The 24048-nt window shown below is 40.6% G+C and overlaps 1 protein-coding gene across 5 annotated transcripts in view; it reads right to left on the bottom strand.

The window, feature by feature from the left end:
* The window catches only part of TRIO (trio Rho guanine nucleotide exchange factor), a 363663-nt gene that overhangs the window by 213791 nt on the left and 125824 nt on the right, over positions 1 to 24048 (bottom strand). For all 5 annotated transcript variants that reach the window (XR_004030403.1, XM_030813916.1, XM_030813917.1 and 2 more), the window contains exons 2-6: positions 22930 to 23004; positions 13383 to 13497; positions 6753 to 6945; positions 2556 to 3068; positions 655 to 777 (exon numbers count right to left, since the gene is read on the bottom strand). Coding sequence is in view for 4 of the 5 variants with exons in the window: in XM_030813916.1 (XP_030669776.1) it covers positions 655 to 777; positions 2556 to 3068; positions 6753 to 6945; positions 13383 to 13497; positions 22930 to 23004 (1019 nt within the window). In the remaining variant the exon portion in view is untranslated. The remainder of the gene's footprint in view (positions 1 to 654; positions 778 to 2555; positions 3069 to 6752; positions 6946 to 13382; positions 13498 to 22929; positions 23005 to 24048) is intronic.

The following is a 24048-nucleotide window of genomic DNA, read 5'->3' as shown; positions in this document are numbered from 1 at the left end:
TAACAAAAGTGCTACTCAAAATTCAGTGTTTTGGTTTGGTTTTGGTTTCTGTGATGCAGTCCTACAGTCGTCCCCTATCTGGCCTCTAAGATTCTGACGGAGTCACGACAGCCAAGGGTAGCAGATGCAACAACCTTAAAGAGGGCCAGGGGATCCCAGGCAAGGCTGAGGGCCAGACCCCAGTCCTCCAGCTCAGCTTGGAAAGAAATCTCATACCTCAGGAGAACTAGCGAGTGCCCTGAGGTCAGCAGCGGGCTTGCTCCTTTTGCTGTCACGAACAGCAGCCAGCAAACTGACAGCACTCCATCCTGGGGACTCACTGTGCCTCCCAGCAGCTTTGCTGGGGCCCCCATGGGCTCCTATGAGGCGGAGCACAGAAGCCGGCATCCCAAGTGTCTGTGCTGAACTAGACAAGTCACTGGTTCAAGTTTCACTGGTTCGTCTGTTTGCTTGTTTTCATTTTTGTTTAAAACTTAAAATGTGGGATACTGAGACAATGGAACCCTAGGGAACACCCTCCATGTGAAGGTCAGCTGCTGCAATCAACAGCCACTCTGAGGGCCCCTTGAAAGCCCCAGCACAGGATCTGCCAAATGCCTCCCATTTGCTAAAACATCGTCACATGCCAGGGTCCAGCTGTTCTGAGTGTCTTACCATACAGTTCATGGCAAAGTGATTGTGCTGCGTCTGAAGCTCCATGGCATGAGGGTGGCTGGTCCCAATCTCCGTGTAGCTGTTTAGAAACAGGCCTTTGTTGTGTGTGATCCAGTCAAACATCTACCGGAAGGAAAAGGACAACCTGCAATCACTCCAGAAAGAGAAATTGCTGACACAGGCCCACAGATGGGGCAGTACCAAGAAAGGGCAATTTCCTTCTTGGACAACTTCAGGCGCCGTCTGACTCTCTCAGAAGAGTCTTTACTTCGAAGAACAAGTCAGCAGTTCTGAACTTGCAGGACCTACCAGAAAATCTTATCTGATGTGTTCCTCTTACAGACAAGGAATTAAGAAGCAGATAAGTAAAGAGAGTTACTCTAATCCCCCAGGCTGATTAAAAACTGATCCTCTGACTCTCAGCCCAGTCTCCCTGCCACGCTGAACTACTTAATTTGCCACAGTGAGCTTCAATTAAAGACCCGTTAGGGTGAAATTAGGAACTTATGGGTCTCTGGATGGGTTCTGCTGTGTCCACAGGTTACTGACAGAAATATCAATGACTAAAAGATTCCACTGTTTAATCAATAAGTACATAGACACCTGTGCAGATTGCAAAAACATAAAATTTACTGTAAAAATAAAAAAAGGTGGGAAAAACTAACAATGACATCTCCCTTAAGGTTCAATATAGATGTTACTTGGACAAGGATGTCAATTAAGACATTTGCAATGAAAACATTTAAGAAAATATAGATGACTATCATCAATTAGCATTGCTACCATGACTTGAACCAGAATCCCAGTGACAGTAACCTGGTCTTCTAGTAATTGAAAGGAACGTATTCCAGTCTCTTAGACAAGGCGCTACTTAAAAGAACACTGACAGATACGTTAAAAGCTTTAGTAATAAAAACACTGGATTATCACCTTTTGAAAAGTCCTTTTACATCCAAGAATTCTAATGTGGATTTTTACTTTACAAAATATTCTCCTGTCCACGTCATATAAAATTCAATGAGCTCAAATAAAACTCAATAATTAATTCACCCATGTTCATGGCTTGCAACACATACCTATGGGTAAGTGCCCAGTTTCCACATTGCTAAGATTCAATTAGCCAGTAATTGATAAGGATTCACTTTGACCAGTTGGTCTGCCTGGTACATAAGAATAAAACATGAGACTAGAGGTGATTACCGACTATATTACCCAGAAACTGTTACTTTTAACACATTACTCGTCTTGATTTTAAAAAACATACTCAATAGATTGGAATGGTGTTCTGTCAATAACATAACCCTGTGAAATTTTCACTTTTTTTTTTTTTTTTTTTTTTTAAGACGGAGTCTCACTCTGTCACCCAGGCTGAAATGCAAAGGCACGATCTTGGCTCACTGCAACCTCTGCCTCATGGGTTCAAGCAATTCTCCTGCCTCAGCCTCCCCAGTAGCTGGGATTACAGGCGCGTGCCACCACACCCGCCCAATTTTCATATTTTTAGTAGAGATGGGGTTTCACTATGTTTGGCCAGACTGGTCTCAAACTCCTGACATCGGGTGATCAGCCCACCTCGGCCTCCCAAAGGGCTGGGATTACAGGTGTGAGCATGGCCGAAATGTTCACTCTTTTAAGTGAAAATATCATTCCTATCTTATAGGCATCCTAGACCAAAGCATAAGTAATTTGAACTCAAAATTTCTAAAACAGCACCATATTGCACAACGAGTAAAACTGGAAAACAGATTTCAGTGCCATTTCTGAAATGACTCTCACTGGTTTAGAGCACACACGGTGAGTATAGCCTTACCATTCTCTACCTTTTCTCTTTCCTTCCACCCGAACCCACCAGCGCTGGCTTCCCCCATGTCCATTGAGGCATTAGCCTCCCCCGTCTTTACCTTCTCAGCATCCTGTTCAAACAGCCTCAGCTGGAAGCACTGGTCCAGCTTCAGCTTCCTCACATGCCACATCTGGTGCAGATGCTGCCGTGTTGAGTGCAGCCGGTCCAGCATGGTGGACACCTTGGGCAAGAGGTTCTGCAGGTCCGCATTGCCTGAGCCTGAGTTCTTTTTGGGAAAGCTTTCACTGCTCTGTATCCTCTGAAGCAGCTTCTGCCCCTCCAAATCCAGGTCCTCGATGGGGGCCTTAATCACCTTCTTCTTCAGCTGAGAATGTTCCTCGATCATATTCCGAGCCCCCTCTAAATCCTGAGGCAGCTCCTTCTTAGCTAGGATGTCCTGAAGTTCCTCCAGCCGAGACAGCATGTGGGTGGCATTGCTAATGTAGTCTTCAAAAGCAACTCTGATTTCAATCCATTCTTCGTGGTTGTATTCCAGGCAGCCATCAAACTCAGGAGTTAGCTGAGAAGGATCAACTACTTTGGTAAGGCCTTCTAAAGAGACCATATTTGTCTTAAGGGAAAAAAAATCACGTATGAGAAGATGAACCAATTTTATATAGTTTTAACATAATGCAATTTGCAATGCTCAGTCACAGGTTTTCAAAGTTAAAGTAATCTATTTATAGAAAACATAACATACCTGGTTCTGGCCCCATAAAAATAAACGCAGATGAAAGAAGCATTATCAGTACAATGAAAGACAAATCCATTATAGCAACACATATATGTCAGTTGGAATACCTAAAATTGTAGAATTGTGTATTTCTTGAGAGCTAAAGAAATGAGATTTCTTTCCAAGAAGGTGGGATTAACCCACCATAACAGACACATTAAACCAGGAAACAGGTTAAATTGCAAGTTCAGAGCAAACAATTCGGAAATTTCACTTACATCAATGCATTCTTCTCCCCATTCTTTTTCATCCATGCCAGAAACTCTGTGGAGGTTTTCTAGTACTTGCTATTACACAAACGTCTTGCTCATGGACATCAAAACCCTTTTAAGTGCAACATCACTCAATTCAATTACGTGTGGGCTGCCTATTAAACGATGAATGCTGCTCCAACCAGACCACCCTATCATTCATCTTGCCTACGCCTAACCCCACTGCCCATCAAATAACAGATGATGGGATATGAATGAGTTTATGAAAATTTAGAAAATATTCAAGAGTTGGCAAGAAAGCTGGCAGAGGCTCATCTGACAGAGCTAAGGGCAGAGGCAATGTTTTCTTCATTGCAATAATCTGCTGTGATTCTGAACAGTCTTAGAGTTGTATATAATCTGTACTACACTGCAATTTAACAGTGACAAAGTTTTAGTCAATTACAGTCTAAGCAAGAAATCTTTATATTTATTATTATTATTATTTTTTTTTTTTGAGATGGAGTCTTGCTCTATCACCCAGGCTGGAGTACAGTGGCACGATCTCAGCTCACTGCAACCTCCGCCTCCCAGGTTCAAGCGATCTCCTGCCTCAGCCTCCTGAGTAGCTGGGACTACAGGTGCCCACCACCACGCCAGGCTAATTCTTTTGTATTTTTAGTAGAGACGGGGTTTCACCAAGTTGGTCACACTAGTTTCAAATTTCTGACCTCAAATGATCCACCCACTTCAGCCTCCCAAAGTGCTGGGATTACAGGCGTGAGCCATTGCATGCGGCCTCTTTTTAAAAAATGAAAGAAAAAAAGGCAGGGTCATGCTCTGTCTTCCAGACTGGAGTAGAGTGTGGAGATCACTGCACACTGTAAGCTTAAATTCCTGGGCTCAAGCCATCCTCCCATCTTTAGCCTCTCGAGCAGCTGGAATTACAGGTGTGCCACCACACCTGGTGATTTTTTTTTTTTTTTTTTTTTTTTTGAGACAGAGTTTTGCTGTTGTTGCCCATGCTGGAGTGCAGTGGTGCAACCTCAGCTCACTGCAACCTACGCCTTCTGATTTCAAGCGATTCTCCTGCCTTAGCCTCCCAAGTAGCTAGGATTACAGGTGCCCGTCACCACGCCCAGCTAATTTTGTATTTTTAGTAGAGACGGAGTTTCACCATGTTGGCCAGGTTGTCTCGAACTCCTGACCTTGTGATCCGCTCGCCTTGGCCTTCCAAAGTGCTGGGATTACAGGCATGAGCCACCGTGCCCAGCCACACCTGGCTAATTTTTAAAACAAAATGTAGAGACAGGCTCTTGATAAATTTCTCAGGCTGGGCTTGAACTCCCAGCCTCAAGCAGTCCTCCTCCCTTAGAATCTCAAAGTACTGGGATTACAGGCATGATCCACTGTGCCTGGCCTCGGCAAGAGATATTAACTTTGCCTTATCATGATGTGAAGCAGATTACTATTAATATGCCTCAAGGAAAACATGGAGGGGGATGATTAAATGCAAAGACAAACGTGAAGGAGAAAGAGTTGTGACCTAGAACCAAAAGAGAAAACATGAAGGGCTGGTCTGGCGTGCTGGTTGGCAAAAGAAACAGCAGAAGGCAGCAGAGCTAGAAAGAGGGATGACTCCTGATCCAGCACTTCTGCCTACAATCCTACCATAGGCCCATTCCTCTCTCGTTGGCTGGACTTTTTTTTTTTTTTTTTTTTTGAGACGGAATCTCGCTCTGTTGCCCAAGCTGGAGTGTAGTGGCACAATCTCGGCTGGCTGCAAGCTCCGCCTCCCGAGTTCACGCCATTCTCCTGCCTCAGCCTCCTGAGTAGCTGGGACTACAGATGCCCACCACCACGCCTGGCTAATTTTTTGTATTTTAGTAGAGACAGGGTTTCACCGCGTTAGCCAGGATGGTCTCCATCTCCTGACCTCATGATCCGCCCGCCTCGGCCTCCCAAAGTGCTGGGATTACAGGCGTGAGCCACCGCGCCCAGCCCTGCTGGACTTTTAATCATCTCCACAGAGGCAATCACTGGCAGAGAGAGAGAGGCTGGTAACAACCTAACAAGTTTCATAGAAAAACTGGTGCCTTTAAGAGCCCTGAGGGTGAGATCAAAACTGGACTGGAAAAACCTGTATGAATTGTATTGCCAGACCATTATTTTTACTTAAAACACTTATAATTAAATACAATGCACTTTCAATTCTGCATCAAGAAAATAATTAACACCCAATAAACTGTCCTCCAAAATTACTTCCTATTCTCTATGAAGATAAAGGCTTACTGGGTTCATCTTTCTGACGGAGTGTAGTAAACCTCCTGAGTAGTTTCAAATTTAAAACTAAGTTCAGATTTCAGATAGAAAAATGAGTACTATGGAAAGAATTTAAAAATGCAAGTAATACACCTGTGCAAACACTTTGAAAAGTATAGCATTATAACCTAAAGATTAAGTATTAACACTGTCTGATGTTTAATATTATTACTGCTGTTTACCTTAAAATACATGAATACATCCACTGAAACCTAACATTTGAGCCGATTTGCCAGAGGAAGCGATCTATTCAACTAAAAAGTATTTCTTATTAGAAAATATTAAAATCTTATTCCAAATGGAGCAAGAATCAAGTTTCATGCTGGCAGGAAGACTTTCCTCCCATAATCATCTCATTAAACTAACTGCACTGAAGGCCTTGTCAGAACCTTGGTAGCTTAAGGAGAGGAGGTTACAGTGGGAAGGAAAATAATTAGTGGGCTGAGGGTTTTATTTTGTTTTTACCACTGAAAGACGGCAATGTTCCACGCCTAACTGAATTCAGGACTCCGCACAGTTTTTAACACACTATCTCCATTTTCAGACATCAGAGGCCTAATACATGCATTCTCTCCATTATCCATGACAGGATGAAACTTAGGGACTCTGAAGTTGGGCATTTCTCCCTAACATTCCCTCATCTCCAGGGCTGAGGCAAGGAGAATGAATCTGTAACCGTGCAAAGCCACAGTGCTGCCTGGTAAAGCTGTTTGTCAAGTGAAATACAAGGCAGCCAGCAAGCTTCTCCGCCAAGGCCTCACAACTCAACAGCCCATCACCCAACCCAAGGGAACTGAAACCTAAGCCCATGTGGGTAAAACAATCCACTCGGATAATGAACGCAGCTCTGTTATTTCATGCAATAACTAATTTTACGTATCACATGTTCATAAGATATGCAGCTCCTGTTTAATATGTGGTTTAAAAAAAAAATCTCTCATTAGCCTCAATAGCTTTTAGTAAACCACACCAACTTGTTTAGTGGGTCTAGCCACACAGGGGAAGTTACCTCAAATTCAAATTTAGAACTGCCAAAATTAGTCCTCTGTTTCTGCCAGAAGTTGTCTGGCTTGATGATCAGGGCCACATGGATGCAGCAGGGGAAGGACTCCTGCAGGATCTTCAGCAGGGGCTTGATGGAGTCCCACTTAGATCCACGCATGTCCACGATCACCGTGAAGCCACGCTTGCAGACCTCCTCACTGCAGAGAAAGAAAACATGGCTGAAGACGGGTTACATCTCTTGCCACTCTGTCTGGTCAGAGTCCCACTGGGTGCCACAGAACCAGCTTCCCTCCCCTGCCAGACATGTGCGGAGGCAGGGGAAGGAGCACACTGTGCTCAGCTCCTTCTCGTCCCTCCCTTGTACCATAAAGGAAGAGACCCAGGCTACACATGCTTCATGTTCAACCTGCAAAACCTGTTAAGATTTCAATTTTTATTAATGGTTTTGCATCTTGTCTTCTTTTCAGGAAAACAACGGTCACCGTGCCCATTTCTCTTGACTTTGGTGCATTAACTGATTACGTGAATTCCTCCAGTCGCTCCTGCGAGCAAAGGTCTCCAGGGAGCATCGGGCGGGTACAAAACCCTGACAGCCTGCAAAACCCAGACTGCGGACAGTCTAAGACCTGTGGACGGCAGTTACCCCAGGACTCCCAGCACCCCAGGTGCTGAAAATGACCCCCCACTAGCGTGGCTGGCAACGATGAGAGCTTTCTTATGTTCCATTTTATTCCCTTTACCCTATCCCTGGCCCTGAAGCTATCTCAGTGGTTTTCCATACCATCCACCCGTCCCTGGGAGTTCTTGGCACTCTTCTGGCAGGCTCTGTGGTTTTAATCTAGTTCCACAACTGTACTAAGCCTTTATCTGGTAGCAACGCTGGCTAACACTGCTGGCCTCTGACACACGTCAAGGCAGTGCTAGGAGTCACTATATTCTTCCTCTCCACATTATTGCACTTAAAAAAAAAAAAATGCCAGCTTCTAATTTTATTAAATCTCAACCACTGGCTACATGGGAAACACATGCAATGCAAATCTGCAATAAAGAATGAGCAACAAGAGTCAAGGTGTCCTTAAACACAGGTTAAAAAAATACTTAATCTCACTTGGTTACAACTTCAGTGACAGAAGCTTCGGAATGGCCCTACACTAAGGAACAACTGCAACCCTCACTGTTACACAGGGGTCTCTGACAGTCTATGCAGGCTGCTGATGCCTGCACCAGACAGTAACCAGGTAATGACTGCCTACAAGGTCTTTTTTGGAAATATACCTAGGACGTACGGTACTCAATACGCATATGTGGTTTCCCCCAAACATAAATGTACCTTAGGGTAGAAAAGACATTTGACATTTTTCTGCTTTGGATAATTACCCCCCAAAAAAACTAGTCTAAATTAAAAACCTGGAAAACTAATTGCTATCATTAAGTAATGCAAATAAAATTAATTCAAAATTAAAACCAATTTCATGCTCTTACATAGGCTCACTCCCCTGCCCTCCTTCCCCCTCCCAACTAACTCACACCCACAAACCCCATTCCCTTCTATATCTTGATTCAGACTATCAGACTAACTAGCTTTCCACGTTTTACAAATGCAAAGTACATATGACATCTACATCAATAAGAGGGTGTATCGCATAAACACCCCAAAAAAATGCGTGCATGGTTAGAGCCCAGCAGCAGGACCCAATCAGAGGGCGGCTCACAGTCAGAGGAGCCGTGTTTAAAGCCAGGAGGAGAAAACAGATCCAGCAGCCTAGTTCATCACCCAAATGCTGAAAACTGATTAGGAACGATGTGATGAACTTCTAATAACTATCCCATAGGGATGTAAATTGAAATGAGTTCAAATACTCCTCATGCCATCACTTCTCCTCCACATCCCAATTAGGTCCTGGGTTACAATCCAGGTAACATCACAGGCAGAAACATCACTTGTTTTCTGACCTCCTTCATGAAACCTAGAGGCAAATGGGACTCCCAGAAACATCTCCTAAAGTCTCCTGTCATGGAAATTAAGCATTCTAGACTTCCTTGGGCTCTAAGGGGGGTTGCAATCCTGTGAGATTCCATTCCACAGAAACTCCAGGGCCCCGGAGGCACTGGGGTGAGGGCAGCCTAAGCAGGAAGAGGCAGATGCCTGGAGGCCAAGAGCTCTGCAAAGGAAGGCTGCTGCCCTGTAAGGCATTCTACCCCAGATTCACATATTCTGCTGCAGTACACCAAAGACAGGAGATTGTAAAACGGTGGCAATAGGTTTTATTTGTTTTACTAGTTGCTGTTTGGTAGACTGCACTGTAACCATCAGTCTTCACTATATCAAGATAATTCCCTTGAAGCCCGTCTTTCTCCTAACATGGCCTTACACAGTATGCACATGAACTACAAAGCCCCTCTACTTGAAAGAAGCTTAAAATGAATCCTGAATGACTCCAGGCTTAACAACAGGAATAAGCGGGAGAACAACAAAACGAAAAGCTACGCTGAGCTTGCACAGTTTACAGAAGGATTAACTATTCACCTTCCTCCGTGATCAAACTGCTCCCACCCAGCGGCTTCCTAAGTAATGAAAATGGCAAACGAACTGGGCTGGGAGTGCACAGCATTTCAATCCATCTACTTTTATCAAGTTAAAAGCCAGTCATCATTAAGACACCAGTGACTTGTAAACATCCCCAAACCTGGGTCCTATTTACGAGCACCTAATAAACAGCTGCCTATTGGAGAAGGGCCCCCAAGCCCTTCCACCACCTAAGAGACACTGTTCTTTGGGAAATGTGACTTATTAACCAGTTATCTTAGCATTTTTACCGAAGAGCCTCATGTTTATCTGTGAGATAAGGAAAATTTACATAAAAATAAGGTCCCCTTTCAACACAGGTCCCTAAAAAGGAGAAACTCTACTTGTTTGGTTCCTAGAGGAAGGAAGCATCTTTTTATATGAGTATTTATGAATGAATCAATTAAAAGTCTTCGTATAATTTCATTAGTGGACAACAAGGAGTAAGAATGGTTTATCTATTAATATTTAGCAACTATAAATCATTCTAAAGAAGGCAGAATGTTCTAGAACATAATTAGTATTAAATACAATTCAAGTAACAAGAGCAACAGCCACCGAGAGACATTCTAAGATTAATGTCACTGTGCAGGACTTGCAATGACAGCAGCAAGAACTGCTGCTGCTTCTTATTTCTCCTACACACATTTAGTGGAAAGATTCATTGCAAATGAATCTTATGAACTCACCTTGTTACTACAATTGTTTGTTTGTTTTTTTTTTTTAAAAAAAAGGGCAGGGAGGGGCAACCCCAGGAATAATACTCAAATCACTCACAGCTGCTCAAGTCACGTTTCTGTTGAACCGTGGGGGACACAGACAATCTAGAAGGCATGCAGAAGAAAACAATGTGATCTGCCTCTAGAAATCATGTCAAAAGGAAAGTAATTGAAGGAATATAGAAGGGTGAATATGAAATCAGAAAATTATTGCACTGTATCTGAGCAAGCTACTGCATGTCAAGCACCATGCAGGATTACAGGAATAATTTTACTCAATACTCACAATGATCTCAAAATGTACAGGTCATTATCACATTTTCAGATCAGGAAAGCAATGAAAGTGAAGTCATGTGTCCGAGGTCACAGTCAGTCTGATTCTGAGGCCCATGCTCTCCCTTCACATATGACACCAGCCCTGTGACTGTCTAACTGAGGAATGGCCGGAGGGCTGCCTTCAAATTCAAATCTGGGAAGCACGAGGGAGCACTGGACACAGCAAAAGGTCTCACAGGCCCCAAGACATACACACAAATGTACTGCTGGGTAGAAACGCCTTGTGTTCATACCACTCTACTACAACAAACCATCAGACTTACAAACTACACATAAGCAAACTCACAAGTCCAAAGAAATTCACACACCAGTAATTTGCTGATGATTTTTACAGACTGGTAAAATCTGTATCACATAATTTGTTTGGTTAAAACCAAACAGCGCTCCTGCTGCTATGCACTCACTGGGGGTAGTGCCTGCAGGACCCTGGGAGGGAGGGCCCAGAGAGGACTCACTTTGTGGCCACTTCTTTCAATTTGGACTACTCTGAAATCTTTCTCCATTATCACTCAGCAAATGCATCATTTACATGTTAATTCCATCTCTCTTATTTGCTCATTAATCAAGGACAAGCAAAATGGCATTTCTTGTCACTTGGGACTGCAGTTAATGCAAACGCAAACCTAGGTACTGACATGAAGTGACTGTTCAGTGGCTGGAGGGTCATCCTACACACTCAAGAATTTTTGAGTGACATGATGTGACCTTTGGGATTTGCTGTAAAATACACCAGGGGAATAATTAGAGAAAAACAAGATTGGCAAAATTTGATAAACGCTGAAGCTGGGTGATGGGTATATGTGTGTTCATGGTATTATTCTTATCCTCTCCACTTCTGTGTATTCTCACAATTTCCTACAAAAAAAACGTTTTTTTTTTTAAAGTGGGTCATCCAGATTATCCAAAATGTGACTGAACCAATTTCTATATCAATAAATGAATAATTTTTAATATTTGCCATTAACATAGGTTTCAAGACCAAAAGGCAAGTTGTCAAAGTTACCACTATATAGTATTCAAATTATGTAAGTTTTTAAAATCACACAAGTGAACATAAAATTCAACTTTAGTTTTTATTAAACTATATGACAAGTATCATTTTGATTGGCAGTGATTTTTTTTTTAACCCTGCCCTTTGTATTTCTTTTTCCATCATTATCACAGACCCGGCACATAGTAAAAGCTTAGTAAGTAGTAGTTCACTCTCTTTTTATTTATAAATGACAGTGAGTTTAAATAACTTCTAAACTACTTTCCAACTCTAAGATTTCAACGGGTCAGCTGCCAAAGAAACACCAGAAGAAGAAAGGGAAACTTACTCCAGATAAGTAGGGCTCAGTCAGTCGCTGATGCCACACAGTGATAGTTTTCTCATAAAGGATACTCTGACAGAAAACGCAAGAACTTCCCCAGCAAGTCAAACTATCAAGACCAAAAGCTGATTGCCATCAGCCACAGCCAGCCCTGTTATGACGGGGCATGGCTGCCTTGTCCCGCTGGTGTCAACCTACACAGGTTGAGTGCCGTGAACCACGTGCTGTGGTAGATCTATTACCTTTACCACAACCCTTGAAACCCATTATGCTGTTACCATCTTACATCATTCTCTTGTAGCATGTTCCTTAAGGTTACTACCTAGCCAGCCCATATTATGGCCGAGTTGTCTCTCACATATCCTCATTTAGTCTCTTAGGAAACACCTCCTCTCACTCTACCATGGCCACCACTGATGCCCTTCAGTATGTGCCTTTCTGGAATAAAAGAGACACCTGAGGACTCACCCTTTCCTCATAGATAGGCACCCCTCCAACCTGCAACACACACCAAATCTCCTATCCCAGGCATGACTGTATCCTTAGATTGTATCAGCATGGTATTATATTTTCCAGAACATAACTGGAACAATTAAATGGAGATATTAATTGGTGTGATCTGGCTCTGTGTCCCCACCCAAATCTCATGTTGAACTGTAATCCCCAGTGTTGGAGGTGGGCCTGGTGGGAGGTAATTGGATCACGGGGCAGGGGGCGGTTCTAATGGTTTAGTACCATCCCCCTAGTGCTGTCCCCGATGGAGTTCTCATGAGAACTGGTTGTTTAAAAGTGTGTGGCACCTGACTGCCTACCTCCACCCTCTTCCTCCTGCTCCAACCATAAGAGGATGTGCCTGCTTCCCCTTTGACTTCTGCCATGAAGGTAAGTTTCCTGAGGCCTCCCTAGCCATTAAACCAATTAAACCTCTTTTCTTTATAAATTACCCAGTCCCAAACATTTCTTAATAGCAGTGTGAGAAAGAACTAATACATTAATATAGGCAGGAAATTTCCTCCACCAGTTGTCAGCTAGATTTACAAATAAAACTCAAGTAATACATTCCCAGAGCAGAAACATTCTAAATTCCTCAAGTATACACACAGGCCAGCTCCTAGTAACTCACAACTCCCCACTTGCGGACTCTTCAGAAAACACAACATTGCTTGTTCTTGGTGTTCTCTGGCACCTATGCTAAAAATTCCCATTACCAATGCAGTCTCAATTTTGATAGAGATTCCCAGATCTACGCCCAATATATAGATAAGGATTTTTAATGCCCCACAAACTTCATGTTACATATCAACAGACTATTTTTAAAGAACTAACGTTTGCCAAGAAGGCAGAAATGCATTATCAAAAGCAGCACCCAATTGTGATCACCCAGGCCTCTGTGTCACAGTATTAGAATCATCAACGATGGCTTTCTAACTCAGGCACCACATCCTGAAATCCCAGCTGAGTATCCCAGATCCACTGTCAACACACAAAGCTCTTACCTACCTTCATGTCCCTGCTCCCCAAAGTGTTTTCCACTAGACAATAATGGTCACAAAACGGTAATAAGGAGAAAGATAATGATTTTTGTTTTATACTACTTGCCCTGGAATTCAGGCTACCATTTAGCTGATTTCTAACGAGTATAGCACCACATCTCTTGTAAATGTGACATCAGTGACAAGCACAAGCCACATAGAACTAACCTGGGAATACAGGCCAGATAGGAAATGAGTCTCCTGAGATCCTCCTGTCGTATTCTGTCATGATTGCTGCGGGCTGGAAACGTTAAAATGGGACCTCCACGTTTATCTCTACCACCTGAAAAACAAACATTAGGAATACACTTAGACAGAAACAAGATAAGACAGATCCTATGTTATCATCCATTCACTCTGTCAAAATTATTCCTGAAGCAACTCCACAAATTTGCACAGGGCAGGAGTCCTTGTTTCACCTGAGGCACAGTGAGGACAGGTCATCCCTTCAGGGATCTGGGAGAAAATGTCGGAGCTCTGCAGGCTACATGGAAGGTACTACATATGGCCTTGTCTTTTTTCGGAAAAACTCCTTTCTTCAGTGTTTATGTTTTGGACAGAATGAAAAGTTGTCACGTCCATGTGTTTCACTCACCTCAGACAACCACCTCCCTCAGAGCTGCCCTCTATGTCAGTCTCCCCCACATTCTGCCCCATTGCCCTGCATTCAAAGCTCTTTCTTTCCTATCAACAAGATGGGTCTAAGTCTTGAAAGGAAAGCGAAAGGAACATTCTCCAAGCTATGCTGATGACGACTTTATAATCTGGGACAGATGGCACCTGACCCTCACTGGTCCAGCTTTGCCAGTCTCTCACACGGAACCACACACATGCATGTGAGAGAACCACACGAGAATTTTAAAGCTAATTAGCTTAAGGATTTTAGAAAAATTCTATCACACACTAAGAGTACAAATCTCAGAGTATGTGACTTTGACAGACAGGCAGGCAGAACGATTTCTTGTTAACATATACAATCCTAATGAAGTCAGCTTGGTATTACTAAACGCTTGTGGTAAAACTGTCACATTTATTTTATTACTTCCATCGGGGTTGTCAGGAAAATAGAGAAAGAAAATTTAGCCTTCTCAAGTGGATCCTTCATTTAGTTTTAGAACTCTGATGATCTCTCTTCGGGAGACCTCAAAATTCAAGTCACAATACAAAACTCTTCATTATTTTCTATGCACCAAAAATCATAACCTAAAATTAGAAAGAAAGAAAGCAAAAAAAAAAAAAAAAAAAAAAAAAAGAAGAAGATTCTTTCCTTTTAGAAAAGCCAAAAAACATACAGCAGAAGATGATGGTATTTTAAAAACATATTTTACCAATATGGTTTTCATAACTTCATAGGAATTACGTACTCATTCTAAATAATAATGAAGCTTCATTTTGATTGGGAATACTTAAAGCAATCCACATGTATTGTTCAGTCTTGTAATCTAGAAAAGCCTTAAATTATTTCTAAATCCAATAATTTAGGTATTATATGGGAACAACAATCATAGGTAACAACAGATCCAGGTAGGGTATCACGTGCTCTACATACACTTTCTGATGTGATTTTACAATGACTCTGTTAAGAGGTTTTATCATTCCAGTCTTATAGAGATACTGAGGCTCCAAAAGCTTAAATAAAGACGAAGGAACTATGCAACATTGTCATCGCTAGGTCTTCACCCAGACAAAAAAAAAATTGTATGATCTTTCGAACTACTGGCTTTAGTTCTTTTCTAGTAGTAAAAATGTCATAGGGATAACTAAATAACGGGTTCCTGGTCCTTTGTGGGGGCTAACATTTATGAATGCAAAGTACTATTAAAAGTGAGAAGCAGTACTGCTCATTATCAAGTGATCTTCTAAAACATCTGATATGATTTTTAGGGTAATACCAATGGCTCTAATTTTTTGGAATACCTCTTATCCCCAAGATAAGACAGATTAACAATTTCAATATTTTTCACTTCCCAATACCTTTCATTCTTTTCAAAAGAGTCAATCTCCTTGACTGAAATTATCATAGATCAACACATATTATAGAAACTTGAATTATTAAAAATACAGTACATATTATTTAAATTAAAACATTCCCCTCACTTTTGCTAAAGAGAAAGCTAGCATCTAACGTTTTTTCTAGACCATAATTCTGAATTTTTAAAATGTGTTTGAAAAGCAGCATAATGTTTGATTCCATAGGGACCCACATTACACTCTCCTCCCTCCTGGGTCACCGTAGCTCACAAGTCAATCAAGGCATGCTCCACCACAGGTGTGAGAAGTAGAATCCACAATCTGCCAATCTAAGAAAGTTGCATGGGAAGTCAGTAGGTGTGCACAATGCGCATGGCCATTCTGATCACCCCAGACGTGAGAACCAAAAGCAGCTCTGTGCAGAAGCTTTGACAGCCTTTACTATACTTTTCCAACTTTCAACTACAAAGATTTCTCCCAGGCTGGTAGCACTAGCGAGCAGTATCCTAAGACTTGATAGCAAGTTCATCCGCTTAGGTGCTGAGTCATGTCCTAAAAAAAGCATATAGACACCTGAATCTGAATTCTAAGATAGAGGAAAAATTTCACTTTCCCTTTTCCTAGAAAAGAACTTCAGAAAATTCACTGGGATATTTTTACAATTTTATCAAAAATCATTTATGAAGTAAGAATCTTTTCACATGCTAATCTCCCTGCTAAGGGTGCACCTTCCAATAGATGGTGTAACACAGTTAATGATCACTTTCTGCTGACTCCTCCTCAGGGAGGTATGAAGAAAAAATCTTAGAAAGGATGAAGTATACTTCAGAGGAACATGGTCACTAAACCTCAAGGAGCTTAAAATCAGCTACACAGGTGTCTGTTTAATTCTATTCCCCAAGATTTAGGTTGGTTTCCAAAATCACAGGAAGTACCCAAATGAAAATAGCATCTGGGTATAAAGCAGAAAAGTCACAAATGCAAAGTTCTGTTCCTGTTCCTAAACTAGTAAAAATAACAGCACTGCAGTTCATAAAAACTTCACCTATTAGATACACCCATATGTGTGTGTTATCAACTCTAAGCCACATGGTGAGGCAGGTGGGACAGATGTCAGCCTCATTTTATAGATAGGAAATCAGTGCCTTAGTTTCTACAATGAAATGGAAGTTTTTCCATGTCTGTAACCAAACAACAGCTCATTGATTATCTGCTTATCCAAATACTGCCTTAGTCAAAAAGCAAAAAAAAAAAAAAAAAAAAAAAAAAAAAAAAAAAAAAAAAAAAAAAAAAAAACACAAAAAAACACCACACAAACAAACAAAAAAAAACCACACAAACAAAAAAAAACACCAAAAAACAGTTTTTGTTCATAATGATGGTGTTTTACTTTCAGTTCACATAAACCTGCATCCTCTCCTATACCCAATCTTACTTCTCTAAGGCACTTCTTACCTTCTAGGAAATGATACAATTTACATATTCTTTTTGTCTATTTGTCTCCTCCACTAGAACATAAGCTCCATGAGGGCAGGCATCTTTGTTTCATTCGCTGATTTAAGAATACACAATGCTCTCCATGTCCAGTGAGACTGGCACCCAACAAACATTTGCTGAATGGATTATTTTTCCATATTCCACACAATATTAACTAAAAATACCTCCTATCAGGTATTTGTTAGCAGAAATGCTTGACGGATATCCTACGGATGCTAAGGGAACTGAAGTTTATTTTAATAATAGAAAGAAGGCTGAAAGGGTCCTACACTATAGCTACACATGTCTGTGTGACACTTATTTCCTTAAACCCTGAGACCTCATTTCCCTCTTCTTAAAACTCCAGGAGACTTGGTCTCTTGAGCAATGTGGCCCAGGATGACCACAGAAACAGCTAGATTCACAATCACCTCTTTCTCTTTAAATGAATTAGAAGCTCACCTTTCACTTATTTAGAAAGAACTTGCATGAAAGCCATGCTTGCTTTGAGGAGTAAAATGTAAATTTCAACAAACCAACTGTATCTTTCTCTCCATAGCCCTTGTTTCAATTGAAACTATTCTTTAGCCGCTGTCCAACCTCCCACTCCCAACTCCCAAGGAACAGTCTAACTCACACTGACAATAAAAAGCAGCCTTTGCCAAGGAAATCTCTGAAAGACATAGTTTGTAGAAGACAGAAATGATGGCTAACGTCTATTAAGTGTGCCATAAAATAATACAACTCTGTTAAAAGGATACCCACTGGGCTCCTGCTCTAACAGCAGCCAAGGCGAGCACCTCGCCAGCCCTGCACCTTCTAGGCTCATCTCTTGCTGCCTGGTCCTGAGAACTAGGAATTGGCTCATGGAGTATTTCTACTGAAAGCTGAGAAGACTCAGCAGCCTGCATGAAAAGTCCTGCCAGTTCCTGCCCTCTCAGTCAGTCCCTGCCAGCTCCCACTATGCTAGGATTCTAACAAGATATCCAAGATGAATGGAAGGTTCCCCTTCTCTTCTGGGGAAATGCAGTACTCTGCAAAACTGGACCATGAAGAACGAAGGTACCAGCAAACCTTAAGGCATCAAATCCCACATTCCTGTCAATACCCCCAACTTGATAACAGTGAATGTTCACTGCACCCCAAAAAGCTATTCTAAAAGAAAAAAAAAAAAAAAGTCCATCAATGGGCATCTGACTGAATTAACTATATATATACACATAGACATACATGTATATATAAACACATATACATAGATATAGACACACATATAAACACATATATATAGACATATATATACACACACACACACACAGAGAGAGTTGTGTTTTACTCTGGTATACATATATTTGTGTATTACTCTGCTACACACAAAAAAACACAGTAATACACAACTGTAAAAAGCAATGAGAACTCTATTATGTGCTGCTATATACTGATCTCCAGAATATTCTTTGAAATAAAACAAGCAAAGAATAGAAAATGAGGCATATTATGTTTCTGTTTATCTCGGGGAGAAGAAGATGAAAACAGATGGGAAGATCAATAGAATTGCTCGTATTTTAAAAGCATAAGGATTAAACCAAAAACTTCAAGTTTTCCTATAAGGGAGGCACAGGGTGGAGAAGGCAAACACAAAAACTAGAATTTTTTTTAACCATACCTTAACTTTTAACTATTTTTTAGTTATTACTGTGTAATTATGCTAAGTTTTACTCAAAACTGAAGCAAGTTGGGGTTTTTAAGTCTTACAAATGTAAAGCAAAATAAAATGATTCCAGGTTTCAAGCTGATGGCATACCCACATGGAAAGGAAGTGTCTCGTGTGACTTTAAAATACAGTAATAGATCTGTAGATTTCTAATGGCATACATCCTCAGGATCAAGACAACAAGAAAAATACTAAATTGCATTTGGTCGTCATACACTGTGCTAATACCATTAGCATTACAAAGTAAGTAATTATGTCCACATAAGAAAGAACTAACATTTTTAGATTAATGAAATGGATATCCACAAATATACAATTGAAAAAGTAAAATGAAGTATCTATAATCCTAAATTTGAACTATGAATTTTAACATAAAGTCATGATATCATTTCTCATTAAAATGTATGTGTGTGTTTTCCCCCAGATTTGTCCACTAAAGACACATAGAAACAACAACACACCCAGTGGATATCCCCAGCAACCCATATTGTTTCGCACTAAAAGGAACCAGGGCTCTTCAGAGAAATGGCTGATTCCAGATCTGAGGCAGGAATTATACAAGATGGTCCTGAAACATCTTGTCACATCAGCAAACAAAACTTAGGAGCCAATTTGAAAAGGTTCCTATTGGCCAAAGATGGGACAATTTTAACTTCATAAGAGAGAAAATGTGCAATGAATCAAAACATCATGTATATTTAAAATCATGCATTTGAAATAAGTCTTTATCGGGGGAAAAAACAAACAAACAATGGTCCTTTTTCAATAGCCTGAAAACTGGTTACGGACAAGAACCAATCACTTATCCTACTTCTCCTGTATGAACTCTTTCTCAGGACAATCAAGTAATTGGTGATGGGACATCTCTCTTTACAGGATATCCAAGTTAATAAATGAAAAAGAAACAACATAAGTAGAATATCACTATCTTGTAACTCTTAAATACTAGATCTAAGCAATAATCATCAATGAACACCATAAAAATGAGACAACACTCTCCTAATAAAACTCCCTATAAAACTAAACAATCACACCCATTAAGTATTTTTGCCCCTTTCCCTGCCAGATCAAAGCTCAGTCTAATCAAGCCTCAAGACCTAACTCCTAGTCTGCAAGAAACACGGGGGAAGTGAACATGTTAAATGACCACCCAGTGACACAGCCAGCAAAATCTACACTACAGGAAAATCCACAGGAAGACACCTGGATTCCTCGCTTCCTAAAACATCAGGAGGTAAGACACAAAGAACCTACAGGTTAAAAGAGCCTTACCAGGCATCTCAACCAGCTGCAATGCATATGAGACAAGCATAAAAATTTGAATACCCACTGGGTTTTTTGGGGGATATGAAATAATTACCATTCAATTTTTAGGTCTGTTATTGGTATTGCAGGGGTTTTTTATAACACTTACGTTTAAGAGATAAATACTAAATACTTATAAATAAAATAGTATCTAGAATTTACTTCAAAATTATCCAGAGTGAAGAGAAGAGTAAGTGGAAATACAGATGAAGCAAGTTGCTGAAGTGGGCTATGAATTCGTGCAAACTCATTATACTATTTTCTTTCCTTTGATGTTAAAATGTTCCATAATGAACAGTTAAAAAAGAATGTGTTCTTAATTCTGGTGGTTGTCTGTGAAATTTTCTAAGGCTCAAACCCTAGTGGCATAGGAACCACACTAATAGTTGACATTATATGTAAGATGCCATTAGACGCAAACTCCATTAAATATAAACTACGGGGCATTTTTACAAGGTTTGGTAGTCTTGTGAGGGCTGCATCCTCCAGGGGCAGAAGAGGAATGCTGCTTCCTCACATGGCTGAAGGGCAAGGGTAAAGTCTCTTTATAGGGGCCTTAATCCCACACAAGGGAGGAGCCCTCATGGCCTAATTGCCCCTTAAAGGTCCCACCTCTTAATAGCATCACATTGTCAACATCTGAATTTTGGAGGTGATCCATCAAACCACAGCACTGTCCTCTGACTTCAAACACCAAGTTAGGTAAGACATTTAACCTCACTGCGTTCATCTTAAATGAAGGAAGTAGTACGTTCTATCTTACTTAAGTGCAATCAGCATTACTTTTTAGAAGACCTAGACACTAAGGATCGGAAATATTCAAGTTCAAGAAATTATCACTGGGTTCTTAGAGATCTTGACCTAGTAAGTATCTTTTAAATTAAATCACTCATCTTTTGGCCTACTTTTACAAAGCCCCTGCCATTTTACTTAGATTTAACTACTAAAAGCCATTCACATGGAGAGCTTTTACAAAAGTATCATAATATTCCCTAAAATTTTTTAAAATGGGGTCAGGGCAGAAAGTAGATTAGTGATTGCCAGTGCTGGGGGCTTGGGGGTGGATATGGGGTTCTTGGGAGGTGATGAAAAGGTTCTGGAATTAATGGTAATGGTTGCACAACCTGGTGATACACTCAAATCCACTGAATCACACGTTTTAAAAAGGTGGATTTTAGAGTATGTGAATTAGATTTCAATAAAAAAGAAACAAAAAAATGAGTTATAGATAAATTTTATTTTGTAAAGTTTACTCATTCTTTGTAATTTTCAAAAACTGTAATACAACACAAGTAGTCAATTTCTACTTAATTTTACTGTTTTTCTCCCTTCCTAAAGGAGATAATAAGCCTAAAACAAGAGCAATGAACTCATGCTAATCAGCTTTGCCAGTTCTGGTCATAAATTAGGAATACTGTAAAAGTGAGGTGACACCTACTAATGTCATTTTGCTAACACTGCCGGAAGCTCTACCATCGCTAATATTTCAAACAGTTCCTACTAATCTGTGGTAAAAGCAAAACTTCCCACCCCACCAAAGATATCCAACTTTATGTAACCCTGAAGAATTTAAGGTTTTATTAAACATTTAAGACAAACTCTGAAAGACTGCCGATTTTGTTTCTTTGATTAGTTAAAAGGTAAAGAGTTTTAGTGTTGACTGTAAACTATATAAAAATGTCAGCTGATAATATATTCTGTATTAACTGCCTAATAAAAGCATGAATACAAATAAAACCCACCAATCTTAACCTCCCACCTTTCTTCACATGTCCGTCTCCACTGCTAATGAAAGAAGAAAATGGAACAAAACGTTCAGAAACACAAGACGGGTCGGGGGAGCAGGTGCTGTTATCACAGACCCAGACTTTAAAAATAAAAAACTGATAAACACATGGACTCGGCTTTAAGCCTTCCTTACAGATACCTCTAATTTTTGTAAGTAGAGTCTTTCAATTATTCTGTTTGCAAACTACAAAATCAGGGGTTCACAAAGCTGACATGAGTCCTTACAATGCAGTTTGTCAGCAAATGATTAGAGAAGAGCAAATAAATGCTACTTTTAAAACTCAGTGTACTGTAAGCCAGTATTTGTTTTTCACCATGTATTTCCAACAATTTAAAGCACCTTCTTTTCATGAACTTCTTACACTCTTCTGTGAACCTTCCAAATACACAATGAATTAGATTTACTCCCACAAAATCAAACCATATTAACAGGGGCCAAGAAATATTACTGAACATGAAGCAAAACAAGATTAGCAAAAACACCATAGGAAACTGCATCTTAAATATACAGCAGTATCACATGTCCAAAGGACACAAAAAACTTACAAAAGCAGCTAGCAGTGTTATAAATTAAAAATGATATGTGTTCAAGAGGACACATAGATCAGCACAGAATGCCTATTTGAGAAAGATAAAAATTCTCAAGGGAAATTCATCTAAAAGCACATGACCACAATCTACAGATGTACTTCCTGATAAAGCAGAAAAATCTTGCAAATCTTTATTTGGTAACAACTGAACTGGTGCCCAAAAGGTATAATACCCAAGGTCTGTTCTGTTTATGTGGGGGGAAGGTCCCAAGAAGACAGTCCAAAAAGGCCTAACGCTGACTATCTATGTGCAGAAGAGAGGGCAGTTAGGTGCTCCCAAGCCCAAGGGACTGGCCCAGAGTCTGTCTGTGGGCAGGCCAGGGCCTCAAAGACTGGGTGTACAGGGAAACGGACTCAGCTGGTAAAATCACCAGGGCTTCATCATCCACGACATGGGTCCTAGTTACTCCATGACCAGAGAGCCACAAAGGAGCAGATCTCAAGGAGAAGCAGGTGTCCTTGCCTCCCAAAAGACAAGGCAACAGAGGCAGGTACAGAGTACAAGAAACAAAAGTGAGAAATTCAGGACCCATCTACATACCACCACATTCCCACCACCTTTGTTGAAATGATCGGATTTTTAAAATCAGTTTTTTTACTTAACTGATTGGGGCAGAACAGCCGAATTTTTGTTGAATGGCAGAAACAAAAGTATTTTCATCACCAACACTAACTGACTTATGTGCCTCCTAGCTGGAAGAAAACGCTTTGGGTACTAGTTTCTCAGGAACAGTGCTACAAGAATAAAGCAGTTCAAAATTCATAGAAATGCCAATGTTTTTATATGTTGTGGCAGGTGAGTTCATTTATTATGTCAGACTCTGAAATTGTGTCAGAGCAGTTGGATAAAGCAGAGTTGAAAGTTAAACTTTACCTGAAAGGTATGCAACTTTTTCCTTCAAAATTGGCAAAACATCCATAGCTTTCATTTCATCGTTTTTTCGAAACCCTGAAATACAGGAGAAAATAAAATTACTGGGTTGCTAGAGTGACAGTTAATTCCTTAACCAATCTATCCAGTGCCAACACAGCAGCTTTATCCACATCCATTAAATCAACTTAAGAAACATGATCATAGGACAACATTTAAATTCCATGTCTGTGATCACAAAACTATCTTCTATTTTAATGTTGAATAATGATTTGCACACAGACCCAGAGGTTCATGTCCCCCAAAAGGCTCGCTCTCGGTCATTTCTAGCAATAACAATTTGGTCCCAAAAGGAGACAGGATATGAAATCAGTCCAGATTACTTACCAAATCTTAATTTTTATGTAGATTAATGTACATAAATCTTTGCTGGTGCAAAGAAAACAGCAACACTGCTTTATAAAAATGGCTGCTTGTGACATCCTAAAACCTCTAGGGGGAGCTCAATGCCTCATTCTGTCATACTTCAGGGTCTGGTTAAAAATACCCAGTGGCAAGGCAGAGAGAGGGGATTATAAACAGCTGGGGCCTGGCTCTCTCCTTCCAGGCTTTCTGGGTCATGCCCCCTGGAGGAATGTCAATGGCTAGTGTGGTCATACGGCCCAGTGCCACTCCAGCTTCAGAGGTGGCCAAGGCCCCTCCTTTCACTAAAAACCAACTCTGCCCCTACTCCCAATATCTTAGAAGGCCCAGTGGGAATATTGTAGAAGAGAAGCATGCAATACGCAATTTAGGCCAAAATCCATCTAAGCAAAAGGAATTTTTGCAGCCCAAAAATATCTAGCCCAGCTCACCAGGGTGAATGTCTACGTGGGAATTTGGGGTCCAAAATGTCCATACTCATCACAATAACTGGATATATCTCTCGGTGATCTCTAACAGAGGTAATCTAGGTTCAGGGATGCCTACCAAAACTAGTAACTAACATTGTTAGCAGAACAATCTCTAGGAAAAAACAGAACACCACTTCCCCATCCCCATTTGTGTTTGTTTTTGCCAAAATAGTACAAGAAAAGCATCGCAAATGCTAGCATGGTAATACAACTACAGCAAGATGTAGAC

Source organism: Nomascus leucogenys, chromosome 6 (assembly GCF_006542625.1).
Source record: "Nomascus leucogenys isolate Asia chromosome 6, Asia_NLE_v1, whole genome shotgun sequence".
Lineage (NCBI taxonomy): Eukaryota > Metazoa > Chordata > Mammalia > Primates > Hylobatidae > Nomascus > Nomascus leucogenys.
This window is presented reverse-complemented; position numbering and strand designations above follow the sequence as displayed.